The sequence below is a fragment of the Anomaloglossus baeobatrachus genome, chromosome 7 (assembly GCF_048569485.1).
Source record: "Anomaloglossus baeobatrachus isolate aAnoBae1 chromosome 7, aAnoBae1.hap1, whole genome shotgun sequence".
Lineage (NCBI taxonomy): Eukaryota > Metazoa > Chordata > Amphibia > Anura > Aromobatidae > Anomaloglossus > Anomaloglossus baeobatrachus.
In genome coordinates, this window is record NC_134359.1 from 6,159,565 (window position 1) to 6,176,218 (window position 16,654).

At 53.9% G+C, this 16,654-nt stretch overlaps 1 protein-coding gene across 3 annotated transcripts in view; it reads left to right on the forward strand.

The window, feature by feature from the left end:
* Positions 1-16,654, forward strand: part of PARP14 (poly(ADP-ribose) polymerase family member 14) — a 216,292-nt gene that overhangs the window by 183,400 nt on the left and 16,238 nt on the right. For all 3 annotated transcript variants that reach the window (XM_075316982.1, XM_075316980.1, XM_075316981.1), the window contains one exon: positions 3,707-3,843. In XM_075316982.1, the coding sequence (XP_075173097.1) occupies positions 3,707-3,843 (137 nt within the window). The remainder of the gene's footprint in view (positions 1-3,706; positions 3,844-16,654) is intronic.

A 16,654-nucleotide genomic window follows, 5' to 3' on the forward strand; every position in this document is an offset into this window, starting at 1 on the left:
CATGTTCTCTGCTCGTGGACTCCAGCCTGTCCCTCATGCTCTCCCCTCGTGTGTCTCCAGCCTGTTCCTCATGTTCTCCCCCCGTGTGTCTCCAGCCTGTCCCTCATGTTCTCTGCTCGTGGACTCCAGCCTGTTCCTCATGTTCTCCGCTCGTTAGTCCTCCCAGTTGATCGTTCACCGCAGTTTTATCTCGGCATTTCCTATTTGAGCTGATTCGGTTGCATCATTACTTATTCCAGTCAGCTCTTTTTAGTTATTAATTGCTGAGGCTTCAGATTTCCATCCTTCGTATTCCTCTGCCATTTCTGCCTTCCTCCCCGGACGTGTGAGCCGTGTGGCATCGTCTGCTGTCTGAGAACATGAAACCAGGACGATTTCCCTCCTAGTCATGAAGAATCGCAGGGACACCGTCCACACGGGTCATCCACCAGGGCCCCCAGTGCTCCCATTGTGCCAGGGACACCGTCCACATGAGTCGTCATCAGGGCCCCCAGTGTTCCCATTGTGCCAGGGACATCGTCCATAGGAGTCGTCCTCAGGGCCCCCAGTGTTCCCATTGTGCCAGGGACACCGTCCACAGGAGTCCTCCTCAGGGCCCCCAGTGTTCCCATTGTGCCAGGGACACCGTCCACAGGAGTCCTCCTCAGGGCCCCCAGTGCTCCCATTGTGCCAGGGACACCGTCCATAGGAGTCGTCCTCAGGGCCCCCAGTGCTCACATTGTGTCAGGGACACAGTCTACAGGAGTCGTCCTCAGGGCCCCCAGTGCTCCCATTGTGCCAGGGATACAGTTTATAGGAGTCATCCTCAGGGCCCCCAGTGCTCCCATTGTGTCAGGGACACCGTCCATAGGAGTCGTCCTCAGGGCCCCCAGTGCTCCCTTTGTGCCAGGGACACCGTCCATAGGAGTCGTCCTCAGGGCCCCCAGTGCTCCCAGTGTGCCAGGGATACAGTTTATAGGAGTCATCCTCAGGGCCCCCAGTGATCCCATTGTGTCAGGGACACCGTCCATAGGAGTCGTCCTCAGGGCCCCCAGTGCTCCCTTTGTGCCAGGGACACCGTCCATAGGAGTCGTCCTCAGGGCCCCCAGTGCTCTCATAGTGCCAGGGACACCATCCACAGGAGTCGTCCTCAGGGCCCCCAGTGCTCCCATTGTGCTAGGGATACTGTCCATAGGAGTCGTCCTCAGGGCCCCCAGTGCTCCCATTGTGCTAGGGACACCGTCCATAGGAGTCGTCCTCAGGGCCCCCAGTGCTCCCATTGTGCTAGGGACACCGTCCATAGGAGTCGTCCTCAGGGCCCCCAGTGCTCCCATTGTGCCAGGGATACCGTTTATAGGAGTCATCCTCAGGGCCCCTAGTGCTCCCATTGTGCCAGGGACACCGTCTACAGGAGTCGTCCTCAGGGCCCCCAGTGCACCCATTGTGCTAGGGATACCGTCCATACGAGTCGTCCTCAGGGCCCCCAGTGCTCCCATTGTGCCAGGGATACCGTTTATAGGAGTCATCCTCAGGGCCCCTAGTGCTCCCATTGTGCCAGGGACACCGTCTACAGGAGTCGTCCTCAGGGCCCCCCGTGCTCCCATTGTGCTAGGGATACCGTCCATAGGAGTCGTCCTCAGGGCCCCCAGTGCTCCCATTGTGCCAGGGATACCATTTATAGGAGTCATCCTCAGGGCCCCTAGTGCTCCCATTGTGCCAGGGACACCGTCTACAGGAGTCGTCCTCAGGGCCCCCAGTGCTCCCATTGTGCCAGGGATACCATTTATAGGAGTCATCCTCAGGGCCCCTAGTCCTCCCATTGTGCCAGGGATACCATTTATAGGAGTCATCCTCAGGGCCCCTAGTGCTCCCATTGTGCCAGGGATACCATTTATAGGAGTCATCCTCAGGGCCCCTAGTGCTCCCATTGTGCTTGCTGGTATTTGTCATCATCCATTATCAGAAATAAAGAGAGTAAAGAATAAAAAGAAGTCGGGAAAAAATAAAGGATTCGCAGGCGCTGAACTTCTTCTTTCAGTTCCTCTTTTCAGCTCCGAGTCTGCCGGTGATACAAGTGCATCTCAATATATTAGAATATCATTGAGAAGTTCATTTATTTCAGTAATTCAATACAAAAAGAGAAGCACAAATATTTATATAGAGTCATTACACACAGAGGGATCTATTCCTATATATTATATAGAGTCATTACACACAGAGGGATCTATTCCTATATATTATATAGAGTCATTATACACAGAGAAATCTATTCCTATATATTATATAGAGTCATTCAAGCTGCCGTCTAATGATGGCTTCTCTTCCAGGACAGTCCGAGCTCCCGTCTAATAATGGCTTCTCTTCCAGGACAGTCCGAGCTCCCGTCTAATGATGGCTTCTCTTCCAGGACAGTCCAAGCTGCCGTCTAATGATGGCTTCTCTTCCAGGGCAGTTCTAGCTCCCGTCTAATGATGGCTTCTCTTCCAGGACAGTTTGAGCTGCCGTCTAATGATGGCTTCTCTTCCAGGGCAGTTCTAGCTGCCGTCTAATGATGGCTTCTCTTCCAGGACAGTTCTAGCTCCCGTCTAATGATGGCTTCTCTTCCAGGACAGTTCGAGCTGCCGTCTAATGATGGCTTCTCTTCCAGGACAGTCCGAGCTCCCGTCTAATGATGGCTTCTCTTCCAGGACAGTTCGAGCTGCCGTCTAATGATGGCTTCTCTTGGAGGACAGTCCGAGCTTCCGTCTAATGATGGCTTCTCTTCCAGGACAGTTCGAGCTGCCGTCTAATGATGGCTTCTCTTCCAGGACAGTCCAAGCTGCCGTCTAATGATGGCTTCTCTTCCAGGACAGTTCTAGCTCCCGTCTAATGATGGCTTCTCTTCCAGGACAGTTCGAGCTGCCGTCTAATGATGGCTTCTCTTCCAGGACAGTCCGAGCTCCCGTCTAATGATGGCTTCTCTTCCAGGACAGTTTGAGCTGCCGTCTAATGATGGCTTCTCTTCCAGGACAGTCCGAGCTCCCGTCTAATGATGGCTTCTCTTCCAGGACAGTTTGAGCTGCCGTCTAATGATGGCTTCTCTTCCAGGACAGGTCAAGCTGCCGTCTAATGATGGCTTCTCTTCCAGGACAGTCCGAGCTCCCGTCTAATGATGGCTTCTCTTTCAGGACAGTCCGAGCTCCCGTCTAATGATGGCTTCTCTTCCAGGACAGTTCGAGCTGCCGTCTAATGATGGCTTCTCTTCCAGGACAGTCCGAGCTCCCGTCTAATGATGGCTTCTCTTCCAGGACAGTTCGAGCTGCCGTCTAATGATGGCTTCTCTTCCAGGACAGTCCAAACTGCCGTCTAATGATGGCTTCTCTTCCAGGACAGTTCTAGCTCCCGTCTAATGATGGCTTCTCTTCCAGGACAGTTCGAGCTCCCGTCTAATGATGGCTTCTCTTCCAGGACAGTTTGAGCTGCCGTCTAATGATGGCTTCTCTTCCAGGACAGTCCAAGCTGCCGTCTAATGATGGCTTGTCTTCCAGGACAGTCCGAGCTCCCGTCTAATGATGGCTTCTCTTCCAGGACAGTTTGAGCTGCCGTCTAATGATGGCTTCTCTTCCAGGACAGGTCAAGCTGCCGTCTAATGATGGCTTCTCTTCCAGGACAGTCCGAGCTCCCGTCTAATGATGGCTTCTCTTTCAGGACAGTCCGAGCTCCTGTCTAATGATGGCTTCTCTTTCAGGACAGTTCGAGCTGCCGTCTGGTTGGACCCCGATGACGAATAACGATGTGACGATGGTTGTGGTGACGGCTGGAAGTCAAGAATACAGCGATGTGGAGGCGCAGTTCAGAAAGTCGTGTCAGATGAGAATCGTCAATGTAATGGTCTTTACATTCTCCTGTGTCACACTGGGGGGCTCCGGGCTGTACTGTATAACTGAGTCCGACACCAGCACATGAAGGGTTACATGCTCAGGTTTATTCCACCAAAGATTCAAGTCCTGGGTGAAAATGTCTGTACAAGTAAGAAGTGTGAACATGGGCGAACGTCTGATGATCGATCAGTACCACAGCCACAATAATTACACCCGATTCATCAAGACTGGCGATATTCCCAGGAGATGTGAAGTCACCCGCTCCTGAATCATGCAGAGGAAGGTCTGACGGGTGACCTGCGCCTCCGAGCACCCGCCAGAAATCACGCTCAAGTATAGAGTGACTGACGGGTGACCTGCGCCTCCGAGCACCCGCCAGAAATCACGCTCAAGTATAGACTGACTGACGGGTGACCTGTGCCTCCGAGCACCCACCAGACATCACACTCAAGTGCAGAGTGTCTGACGGGTGAGCTGCGCCTCCGAGCACCCGCCAGAAATCACGCTCAAGTATAGAGTGACTGACGGGTGACCTGTGCCTCCGAGCACCCGCCAGAAATCACGCTCAAGTGCAGAGTGTCTGACGGGTGACCTGCGCCTCCGAGCACCCGCCAGACATCACACTCAAGTGCCTGATTGCAGGGAGATTTCCTGGTGTAGAGAATGCAACAGCTGTGACGTTCCCCCCCACCCATACCATGCATCCACTCAACCCCTGCCATGCTCCCGACCACCCACCATACGTCCACCCCAACCAACCGCTGCACAGATGGATGAAACTGGCATGGATATTTCAAAAGCCGAGATGCACAAAAGTTTTCCATCTTTCTTCGGCGCTCCATTGGGAGACCCAGACGATTGGGTGTATAGCACTGCCTCCGGAGGCCACACAAAGCAATTACACTAAAAAGTGTAAGGCCCCTCCCCTTCTGGCTATACACCCCCAGTGGGATCACTGGCTCACCAGTTTTCTGCTTTGTGCGAAGGAGGTCAGACATCCACGCATAGCTCCACTGTTTAGTCAGCAGTAGCTGCTGACTATATCGGATGGAAGAAAAGAGAGCCCATATAGGGCCCCCAGCATGCTCCCTTCTCACCCCACTTGCGGTTTGTAAGGTTGAGGTACCCATTGCGGGTACGGAGGCTGGAGCCCACATGCTGTTTCCTTCCCCATCCCCCTGAGGGGCTCTGAGGAAGTGGGATCTTACCGGCCCCCAAGCCCTGAGGCCGGGCTCCATCCACAGACCCAGTGAACCTGCTGGATACGGAGCTGGGTACCGTTCAGGGACAAGGCCCTGCAACTTTCAGGTACTCTGTGTCCCCGTACAGACAGGCACGCACACGCCAGACTTGCTGGGTGTGTTAGTGCGCCGGGGACAGTAGCGCTGCACGCTGGGGTTTGAGTCACAGCAGCTTAGCTGTGTGACTTCATGTGCTGGGAACTACCGCGCCGGCCACTATCGGAGCGGCGGCGCGGCTGGGACTTGTAGTGCGCCGGGGACTTAGCGCCGACCGCGCTTTTACGGCGGCGGCGCTTATAAATTTAGTCCCCGGCTTTTGCGGCCTAGCTCCGCTTCGTTCCCGCCCCCTCCCTGTCAATCAGGGAATGGGACAGACGCTGTGCAATCGTCAGCGCCGAGGGCTGGAGCCTTATTTACATGCTCCAGCCCTCTCACTAGGCACAGTGGGACGCAGGTTTCCCGCTTTTGGTCTGAGCACGCCCAGGGCCCGCCCCCCCCTCCACAGGACGCCGGCAGCCATTCCTGCATGCAGTCTGGCTGGAGGACGGACACAGGCTCTGGGAGACCCAGACTAGGGATTTCTGGCGACCACACACCCGCGTTTAGCGGGCGGTAAGCAGCACATTAGTGCTGGCCCCACTAGTGCCACAGTGTTGTATTGGTGTACTTTTTCCTGTACCAGATATATATATATATATATATACTGCACTGTACGGTCGCTTCTTGGCTGTATACCCCTATATTGCTCTGAGGAGACAGCAACATGTCATCCACAAAACGCAAGGGTGCCAAGGCACGGGCTGTATACACTGCTTGTACAGCATGTGGGGCTAATCTACCAGCAGGCTCCCACGACTCTCATTGTGTGCAATGTTCAGTCCCAGTGGCACTTCGTCAGCCAGAGCCTATGGTGGTGGTAGCCCAGGCAGAGACGCCTGTGAACCCTGCCCCGGTGACGGGGACAGAATTTGCAGTCTTTGCTGATAAAATGTCTGTGACTATGTCAAAAATCCTGGAGACCTTGCAGTCCAGGCCAGTTGCTCAGACCATGGACACTGCTGTGTCTATGTTCCCCGGTCCCCCTCAGTTGGAACTAATCCGTACTTCAAGGGGGTCCCAGGCATCACAGGCTGAGGGCTCTGACTCTGATGACAGTCCCAGGCAGCCTAAACGAGCTCGCTGGGAGAGACCCTCCACGTCCTCACGCGGGTCAGGGTCTCAGCGAGAAGGGTCTCTATATGATGAGACAGAGGTGGGTGATCAGGAGTCTGGTCCTGACACCGCACTCAATTTGGATACGCCAGATGGTGACGCCATGGTAAATGACCTTATAGCGGCCATCAATAGGCTGTTGGATATTTCTTCAGCGCTCTATTGGGAGACCCAGACGATTGGGGTATAGCTACTGCCCTCCGGAGGCCACACAAAGCACTACACCAAAAGTGCAAGGCCCCTCCCCTTCTGGCTATACCCCCCCGTGATATCACGGGTTCTCCAGTTTTAGCTTTGTGTGCGAAGGAGGTCAGACATCCATGCATAGCTCCACAGATTTTAGTCAGCAGTAGCTGCTGACTATGTCGGATGGAAGAAAAGAGGGCCCATATAGGGCCCCCAGCATGCTCCCTTCTCACCCGTGGATGGTGTTGTAAGGTTGAGGTACTTATTGCTAGTACAGAGGCCGGAGCCCACATGCTGTTTTCCTTCCCCATCCCCATGAGGGGCTCTGGGTGAAGTGGGATCTTACCGGTCTCCAGGCACAGAGACCGAGCTCCATCCACAGACCCAAAAGAACCTGCTGGATATGGAGCTGAGTATCGTCGGGGACAGGGCCCTGCTACATCAAGGTACTCTGTGTCCCCGGGCAAGCGCGCACACACACACCAGCATTGCTGGGAGTGTTAGTGCGCCGGGGACAACAGCGCGGAGCGCTGGTGCTATTATTCACTGCAGCTTTGCTGAGTGAATTTATGTATTGAAAACGGCCGCGCCGGCCGCTGCTGATTGTTTTTTACATTGTGGCGCGGCTGGGACTTGTGGTGCGCCGGGGGACTTCGGCGTCGGCCGTGCACATAGGACGGCCGCGCTTATTACTCGAGTCCCCGGCTTTGCGGCCTAGCTTTCGTTTCGTTCCCGCCCCAGCCCTGCCAGTCAGAGGAGGGGCGGGACGCTGTACAGAAGCTCAGCGCAGGGAGCTGGAGTCTGCTTTGCATTCTCCAGCCCCCTCTCACTGAACACAGTGAGACGCCGGGTTCCCGCTCTTGGCTGGGGCTCGCCCACGGCCCGCCCCTCTGCACAGGACGGGGAAGAGAAGCCGGCAGCCATTATGGTTTCCACTCTGGGAGAACGGAACCAGTCACAGGTTTTTGGGCGACCTCACACCCGCTCTTGTGCGGGCGGTAAGCAGTACTGACACCACTAATGCTGAAGTGGGCTTTTGGACTGTGTGCTGATATGCTATGCACTGTACTGTACTGTCGCTATTCTGGGCAACAGCAGCAAATAAGCAATGCTGCTGAGGCACAAGCTTTCAATGCTTCGTCGTTTGCATGTGCTGCAGTGTTTACTGTCAGATTGGGCAACAGCAGCAGTAGAGCAATTTGTGCTAAGGCACAAGCTTTCAATGCTGCTTCGCTTGCATGTGCTGCACGGTTTATTGTTATGCTATACATTCACTGTATGTCGCTATTCTTGGCTAATGCGCCCAGATAAACAGACAAAAGCAGCAGTAGAGCAATGGTGCTACGGCACAAGTTTTCAATGCTGCTTGACTTGCATGGGCTGCAGTGTTTACTGTCATGCTTGTATGCTATACATTCACTGTATGTCGCTATCCTTGGCTAATGTTCCTGGATAAATAGACAACAGCAGCAGAAAGGCTAGGGTGCTAACGCGCAAGCTTTCAATGCTGCTTGGATTGCATGGGCTGCAGTGTTTACTGTCATGCTGTATGCTATACATTCACTGTATGTCGCTATCCTTGTCTCATGCTCCTAGATAAATAGACAACAGCAGCAGAAGAGCAAATGTGCCAAGCCACAAGTTTTCAATGCTGCGTGTACTACATGTACTGAAGTGTTTATTTGTACTTCATGCTTGTATGACTATTCACTGTACGGTCGCTATCCTCGGCTAGGCTCTTAGATAGCTAGACAACAACAGCAGAAAAAGACAAGTTGCCAATGCACGGGCTTTCTATGCTGCTTGTACTGCATGTCATACGGTTCCAGGACCCCCAGTGCGTGCAATTGCTCAACCGGGGTCTCTGCTATATGTGGCCAAAAGAACCATCTGTGATCTCTGTCCAGAGACAGGGACGAAGTTGCAGTTTTTCCGCTGATATATTGTCCGTGACTATGACTGACATCTTACAGACTTTGCACCCCAAGCAGACCGTGGGCAATATGGTTGCAATGACCCTGGCCGCCCTGATTTGGAGCATCTCAAGGCGCCAGAGTGATTCCAGGCATCCCAGAGAGCAGGCATCCGACACGGTCGACAGTCCCAGATGGCCTAAGCGGGCTCGCTGGGATTAGCCCTCGACTCCATCACTGGTCAAGGTCCCAGCTGGAGTACTCTCTGTACGTTGAGGCAGACGTAGCTGTTCAGGACTCTGATCCTGAGACCGCTCTCAATCCGGATACACCGGATGGTGACGCTATAGTGAATAATCTTATTGCGTCCATCAACGAAAGGTTGGGTATTTCTCCCTCAACTCCTCCAGTGGAGGGGTCAGCTTCACAGCAAGAGAAATCTCTATTTCAGTATCTCAAGCGTATATTGAGTACTTGTTTAGCACTCTGACTCCAGAGAAGCAGTCCAGAAACGACACGCTTATCACGATAAGCGTTTCTCCGACCGTATTAATGAGACACGTGTCGCTCCCCCCTGACGTGGTCAAGCGCTAGACCCAGTATCCAAATGTGGATCCCCAATCTCCATGCTTGCAGCTAGATCTATAGTTGTAGTGGTGGATAGGACTTCACTTCAAAATGCCATTGACAGGCAGATTGGCCTCTGGTTGCAATCTGTCTATGAAGCTATCGGCAGGTCGGTTGCTCCGGCAGTCGCAGCCGTGAAGGCACTCCAAGCTATTTCAGCTAGTATTGCGCAGGGGGTCGCTGTCACAGGTACTCTCGGTCCCAGCAGCGTCTTTAACTCGCAATGTCGGCATGGCGAATCATGCTGTTATTGCTGTCCGAGACTCTACGAGCCGGACGTCAGTGGCATCCGCCAACTCCGTGTTTTTACGCAGAGGCTAGTAGTTGAGAGATTGGAACAGAGGCTGCTTCCAACGAAGTGCTTAACCAGGTTGCCTTTATCTAGTGATAGTCTGTTGGTAAGGGTTGAATGAAATCATTCAACTATCCAAGACGACTCAAAAAGCCCAGAAGGGCATAGATTCCTAGCGGGCTCAATCACGCCCGGGGAAGGCAGCCGGAGGACCCGCTACCAAAGTGTTTTTCCTCATAATTTTCAGCCCTCTCACTCCGCAACCGCGGGGGGGCAGACTCCCCCGCTTTAGCGGCATTTACCTACCGCAGGTCAAGGGCCTGTGAGTGAGAGTCAGTTTGTTTTCAAACTACCGCACCGACCGAGCCGAGGCTCTTCTGCAGGCGGAAAGAGCGGTAATCCCTGTTCCTCTTCAGGAACCAGATACGCATTTTGCTCCGACCTGGTCGTGGTGCCAAAATAGGACGGCTCCTTCCGTCCCGTTCTGGCATTTATACTGCTTAACAAGCACGTGAAAACCAGGCGGTTCCGGATGGCATCACTCCGCTCCGTCATTGCCTCTCTGTCTCAAGGAGTTTTCCTAACATCAATAGACATCAGGATGCTTATCTACACGTGCCGATTGCTCCGAGGCACCGGCGTTGGCTACGATTCGTTATTAAAGACGAGAATATTTCGTTTCGTAGCCATACCCTTTGGCTGGCGACAGCCCCACGGGTGTTCACCAAGTTCGTGGCAGCAGAGGGAGCAGTCCCGCGCTCTCATGGTCACTCTGTGATCCTTTACTTGGGCAATCTACTGGTCAAGGCACTCTCCTTTAGAAGCATGCCAACACAACCTGAACATGGCGCTGGACCCTTCCCAGAGTTTCGGGTGGGTCTTCAACTTTTCAAGGTTGAACCCAATCGCTGGCATCTCCTGGAGAGTTTTCACACTCTCTCAGCGATAGTGAAGCTTCCGCTGGACAAACAGCGTTCACTACAGACGAGGGGGCAGTCTCTCCTTCAAGGAGGCGCCTCATCCAGAGGCGAGCTTTTTTCACGCAGTTTCATCTGCGTCCGCCTCAATAGCACATTCTTCGCTTATGGGAGGGAAGTCGATGTCCCTACACAGGAACGTGTCACTTTTCCAGACGGTCAAAGACCGTCTTCAGAGGAGTCCACTCTTCAACTCAGTGGTCTGGAGCTCTGGGCAGTGTATCTTGCACTGCAAGCCTTCCTGCAGTGGCTGGAATGCAAATAGATCCGAATTCAGTCGGACTATCCACAGCGGTGGCATACACCAACCACCAAGGCGGACTACGCAGTCGACAAGCCTCCCAAGAGGTCCGGCGGATTCTGCTATGGGTAGAAGACAGAGCATACACCATATCAGCTGTTCATATCCCGGGCGTACAACACTAGGAAGCAGACTTCCTCAGTCGCCAGGGCGTGGACGCAGGGGAATGGGCTCTGCACCCGTTTGTTTTCAAGAAATCTGTAGCCGCAGGATGAAGACGGACGTCGACGTCATGGCTTCTCGGCAACAACAAGGTCCCGATTTTCATGACGCGGTCTTACGATCAAAGAGCTCTGGCGACAGGCGCCTTGGCTCAGGATTGGTCACAGTTCCAGCTACCGATTGCTGCCACACCATCCTCGTCGCCCCAAACTGGCCGGGGAGGTCGTGGTACCGAGATCTGTGGCACCTCACCGTCGGTCGACCGTGAGCACGACGTCATTGCCACCATGAGACGGGCTAGCCAGCCGCGGTCTGCCAAGATCTACCACAACTCGTGGAAGATATTCTTATCTTAGTGTTCTGCTCAGGGAGTGTCTCCCTGGCCATCGGCATTGCCTACTTTGCCTTCCCTCCTGCAATCTGGTTGGGAAAGAGGTTGGTCGCTCGGCTCCCTTTAAGGGCAAGTCTCGGCACTATCCGTGTTCTTTTCAGAAGCGTCTAGCACGTCTTCCTAAGGTGCGCACGTTACTACAGGGGGTTTGTCATATTGTGCCCCCGTACAAGCGGCCGTTAGATCCATGGGATCTGAACAGGGTACTAGTTGCTCTCCAGAAGCCGCCTTTCGAGCCTCTGAGGGAAGTTTCCCTTTCGCGCCTGTCACAGAAAGTGGCCTTTCTGGTTGCGATCACGTCGCTTCGGCGAGTGTCTGAGCTGGCGGCTCTGTCATTCAAGGCTCCCTTCCTAGTATTCCACCAGGACAAGGTGGTGCTGCGCCCTATTCAGGAGTTTCTCCCTAAGGTTGTATCCGCGTTTCTTCTTAATCAGGATATATCCTTACCTTCCTTTTGTTCTCATCCGGTTCTCCGGTATGAAAAGGATTTACAGTTGTTAGTTCTGGGGAGAGCACTCAGAATCTACATTTCCCGCACGGCGCCCATGCGCCGCTCTGATGCATTTTTTGTCCTTGTCGCTGGTACGCGCAAGGGGTTGCAGGTTTCTAAAGCCACCATGGCTCGATGGATCAAAGAACCAATTCTTGAAGACTACCGTTCTGCGGGGCTTCCGGTTCCTTCAGGGCTGAAGGCCCATTCTACCAGAGCCGTAGGTGCGTCCTGGGCATTACGACACCAGGCTACGGCTCAACAGGTGTGCCAGGCAGCTACCTGGTCGAGCCTGCACATTTTTTCACCAAACATTATCAGGTGCATACCTATGCTTCGGCGGACGCCAGCCTAGGTAGAAGAGCCCTGCAGGCGGCAGTGGCTTCCCCATAGGGGAGGGCTGTCTTGCAGCTCTAACATGAGGTATTTCTTTACCCACCCAGGGACAGCTTTTGGACGTCCCAATCGTCTGGGTCTCCCAATAGAGCGCTGAAGAAGAAGGGAATTTTGTTACTTACCGTAAATTCCTTTTCTTCTAGCTCTTATTGGGAGACCCAGCACCCGCCCTGTTGTCCTTCGGGATTTTTTTGTTGTTTGCGGGTACACATGTTGTTCATGTTGAACGGTTTTTCAGTTCTCCGATGTTACTCGGAGTTAATTTGTTTAAACCAGTTATTGGCTTTCCCCCTTCTTGCTTTGGCACTAAAACTGGAGAACCCGTGATGTCACGGGGGGGTATAGCCAGAAGGGGAGGGGCCTTGCACTTTTTAGTGTAGTGCTTTGTGTGGCCTCCGGAGGGCAGTAGCTATACCCCAATCGTCTGGGTCTCCCAATAAGAGCTAGAAGAAAAGGAATTTACGGTAAGTAACAAAATTCCCTTCTTCCCCCCCAGCCCCTTCAGCAGAGGAGGCAGCTGCTCAGCAGGAGAAATTCCATTTCCTGTATCCCAAGCGTAAATTGAGTACTTTTCTGGACCACTCTGACTTCAGAGAATCAATCCAGAAACACCATGCTTATCCGGACAAGCGTTTTTCCAAACGTCTGAAGGATACACGTTATCCCTTTCCCCCTGACGTGGTCAAACGCTGGACCCAGTGTCCAAAAGTGGACCCTCCAATATCCAGGCTGGCAGCTAGATCCATAGTTGCAGTGGAGGATGGGGCTTCACTTAAAGATGCCAATGACAGACAGATGGACCTTTGGTTGAAATCTGTCTATGAAGCTATTGGCGCGTCGTTTGCTCCAGCATTCGCGGCCGTGTGGGCGCTCCAAGCTATCTCAGCTGGTCTGGCACAGGTGGACTCTTTCTTAAGTCCAGCAGTGCCGCAAGTGGCGTCCTTAACTACGCAAATGACTGCGTTTGCGACCTACGCTATCAATGCGGTACTAGACTCTACGAGCCGTACCTCCATGGCATCCGCCAACTCTGTAGTTTTGCGCAGAGCCTTGTGGTTAAAAGAATGGAAAGCAGATTCTGCTTCTAAAAAATGTTTAACCAGCTTGCCATTATCTGGAGACAGACTGTTTGGTGAGCAATTGGCGGAAATCATTAAACAGTCCAAAGGTAAGGACTCTTCCTTACCCCAGCCCAGATCAAGCAAACCTCAACAGAGGAAGTGGCAGTCAAAGTTTCGGTCCTTTCGAGGCTCGGGCAAGCCCCAATTCTCCTCGTCCAAAGGGACTCAGAAAGAGCAAAGGAGCTCTGATTCCTGGCGGACTCACTCACGCCCCAAGAAAGCAACCGGAGGTACCGCTTCCAAGGCGGCTGCCTCATGACTTTCGGCCGCCTCCCTCCGCATCCTCGGTCGGTGGCAGGCTCTCCCGCTTTTGCGACATTTGGCTGCCACAGGTCAAAGACCGGTGGGTAACAGACATTTTGTCTCACGGGTACAGGATAGAGTTCAGTTCTCGTCCTCCGCCTCGGTTCTTCAGAACTTCCCCACATCCCGACCGAGCAGATGCCCTTCTGCAGGCGGTGCATTCTCTAAGAGCAGAAGGAGTGGTGGTCCCTGTTCCTCTTCGGGAACAAGGACAAGGTTTTTACTCCAATCTCTTCGTGGTGCCAAAAAAGGACGGCTCATTCCGTCCTGTTCTGGACCTAAAACTGCTCAACAAGCATGTGAACGCCAGGCGGTTCCGGATGGAATCCCTCCGCTCAGTCATTGCCTCAATGTCTCAAGGAGATTTCCTAGCATCAATAGACATCAAAGATGCTTATCTCCACGTGCCGATTGCTACAGAGCACCAACGCTTCCTACGCTTCGTGATAGGAGACGACCATCTTCAGTTCGTAGCTCTGCCATTTGGTCTGGCGACAGCCCCACGGGTGTTCACCAAGGTCATGGCGGCAGTGGTAGCAGTCTTGCACTCTCAGGGACACTCTGTGATCCCTTACTTGGACGATCTACTTGTCAAGGCACCCTCTCAGGAGGCATGCCAACTCAGCCTGAATGTTGCACTGGAGACTCTCCAGACGTTCGGGTGGATCATCAACTTCTCAAAGTCAACTCTGTTACCGACCCAATCACTGACGTATCTTGGCATGGAGTTTCATACTCTTTCAGCGATAGTGAAGCTTCCGCTGGACAAGCAGCGGTCACTACAGACTGGGGTGCAGGCTCTCCTTCAAAGTCAGTCGCACTCCTTAAGACGCCTCATGCACTTCCTCGGGAAGATGGTGGCGGCAATGGAGGCGGTTCCGTTTGCGCAGTTTCATCTGCGCCCACTTCAATGGGACATTCTCCGCCAATGGGACGGGAAGTCCACATCCCTGGACAGGAAAGTCTCCCTTTCCCAGACGGCCAAGGACTCTCTGCAGTGGTGGCTTCGTCCCACCTCATTATCACAGGGAAGATCCTTCCTACCACCGTCCTTGGCGGTGGTCACGACAGACGCGAGTCTGTCAGGGTGGGGAGCAGTTTTTCTCCACCACAGGGCTCAGGGTACGTGGACCCAGCAGGAGTCCACCCTTCAGATCAATGTTCTGGAAATCAGAGCAGTGTATCTTGCCCTACTAGCCTTCCAGCAGTGGCTGGAAGGAAGGCAGATCCGAATTCAGTCGGACAACTCCACAGCGGTGGCATACATCAACCACCAAGGGGGGACACGCAGTCGGCAAGCCTTCCAGGAAGTCCGGCGGATTCTGATGTGGGTGGAAGCCACGGCCTCCACCATATCCGCAGTTCACATCCCCGGCGTAGAAAACTGGGAAGCAGACTTCCTCAGTCGCCAGGGCATGGACGCAGGGGAATGGTCCCTTCACCCGGACGTGTTTCAGGAAATCTGTCGCCGCTGGGGAAGGCCGGACGTCGACCTAATGGCGTCCCGGCACAACAACAAGGTCCCAACCTTCATGGCACGGTCTCGCGATCACAGAGCTCTGGCGGCAGACGCCTTAGTGCAAGATTGGTCGCAGTTCCGGCTCCCTTATGTGTTTCCACCTCTGGCACTCTTGCCCAGAGTGCTACGCAAGATCAGATCCGACTGCAGCCGCGTCATACTCGTCGCCCCAGACTGGCCAAGGAGGGCGTGGTATCCGGATCTGTGGCATCTCACGGTCGGCCAACCGGGGGCACTACCAGACCGACCAGACTTGCTGTCCCAAGGGCCGTTTTTCCATCGGAATTCTGCGGCCCTGAACCTGACTGTGTGGCCATTGAGTCCTGGATCCTAGCGTCTTCAGGATTATCCCAAGGGGTCGTTGCCACCATGAGACAGGCTAGGAAGCCCACGTCCGCTAAGATCTACCACAGAACGTGGAGGATATTCTTCTCCTGGTGCTCTGCTCAGGGAGTGTCTCCCTGGCCATTTGCATTGCCTACATTTCTTTCTTTCCTGCAATCTGGATTAGAAAAAGGTTTGTCGCTAGGCTCCCTTAAAGGGCAAGTCTCGGCGCTATCCGTCTTTTTTCAGAAGCGTCTAGCACGACTTTCTAAGGTACGCACGTTCCTGCAGGGGGTTTGTCATATCGTACCCCCGTACAAGCGGCCGTTAGATCCATGGGATCTGAACAGGGTACTGGTTGCCCTCCAGAAGCCGCCCTTCGAGCCTCTGAGGGAGGTTTCACTTTCTAGACTATCACAGAAAGTGGCTTTTCTGGTAGCGATCACATCTCTTCGGAGAGTGTCTGAGCTAGCAGCGCTGTCATCCAAGGCTCCCTTCCTGGTCTTCCACCAGGACAAGGTAGTGCTGCGCCCCATTCAGGAGTTTCTCCCGAAGGTGGTATCCTCTTTTCATCTTAATCAGGATATCTCCTTGCCTTCCTTTTATCCGCATGCAGTTCATCGGTATGAAAAGGATTTACATTTGTTGGATCTGGTGAGAGCACTCAGAATCTACATCTTCGGCACTTTATTGGGAGACCCAGACGATTGGGTGTATAGCACTGCTTCCGGAGGCCACACAAAGCAATTACACTAAAAAGTGTAAGGCCCCTCCCCTTCTGGCTATACACCCCCAGTGGGATCACTGGCTCACCAGTTTTCTGCTTTGTGCGAAGGAGGTCAGACATCCACGCATAGCTCCACTGTTTGTAGTCAGCAGCAGCTGCTGGCTATATCGGATGGAAGAAAAGAGGGCCCATATAGGGCCCCCAGCATGCTCCCTTCTCACCCGCGGTGGTGCTTGTAAGGTTGAGGTACCTATTGCTGGTACAGAGGCTGGAGCCCACATGCTGTTTTCCTTCCACATCCCCTGGAGGGCTCTGTGGAAGTGGGATCTTGCCGGCCCCCAAGCCCTGGGGCCGGGCTCCATCCACAGACCCAGAGAACCTGCTGGATTTGGAGCGGGAGTGCCGTTCAGGGACAAGGCCCTGCAACTTTCAGGTACTCTGTGTCCCCGGCAGGCACGGACACTCTCAAGGCTTGCTGAGCGTTATAGTGCGCCGGGGACAGTAGCGCTGTGCGCTGGGGTTAGGTCACTGCAGCTTTGCTGAGTGACGTTACATGTTGGGAACTACTGCGCCGACCGCTCCTGGAGCGGCGGCGCACCTGCGACTTGTAGTGCGCCGGGGACTTTGCGCCGA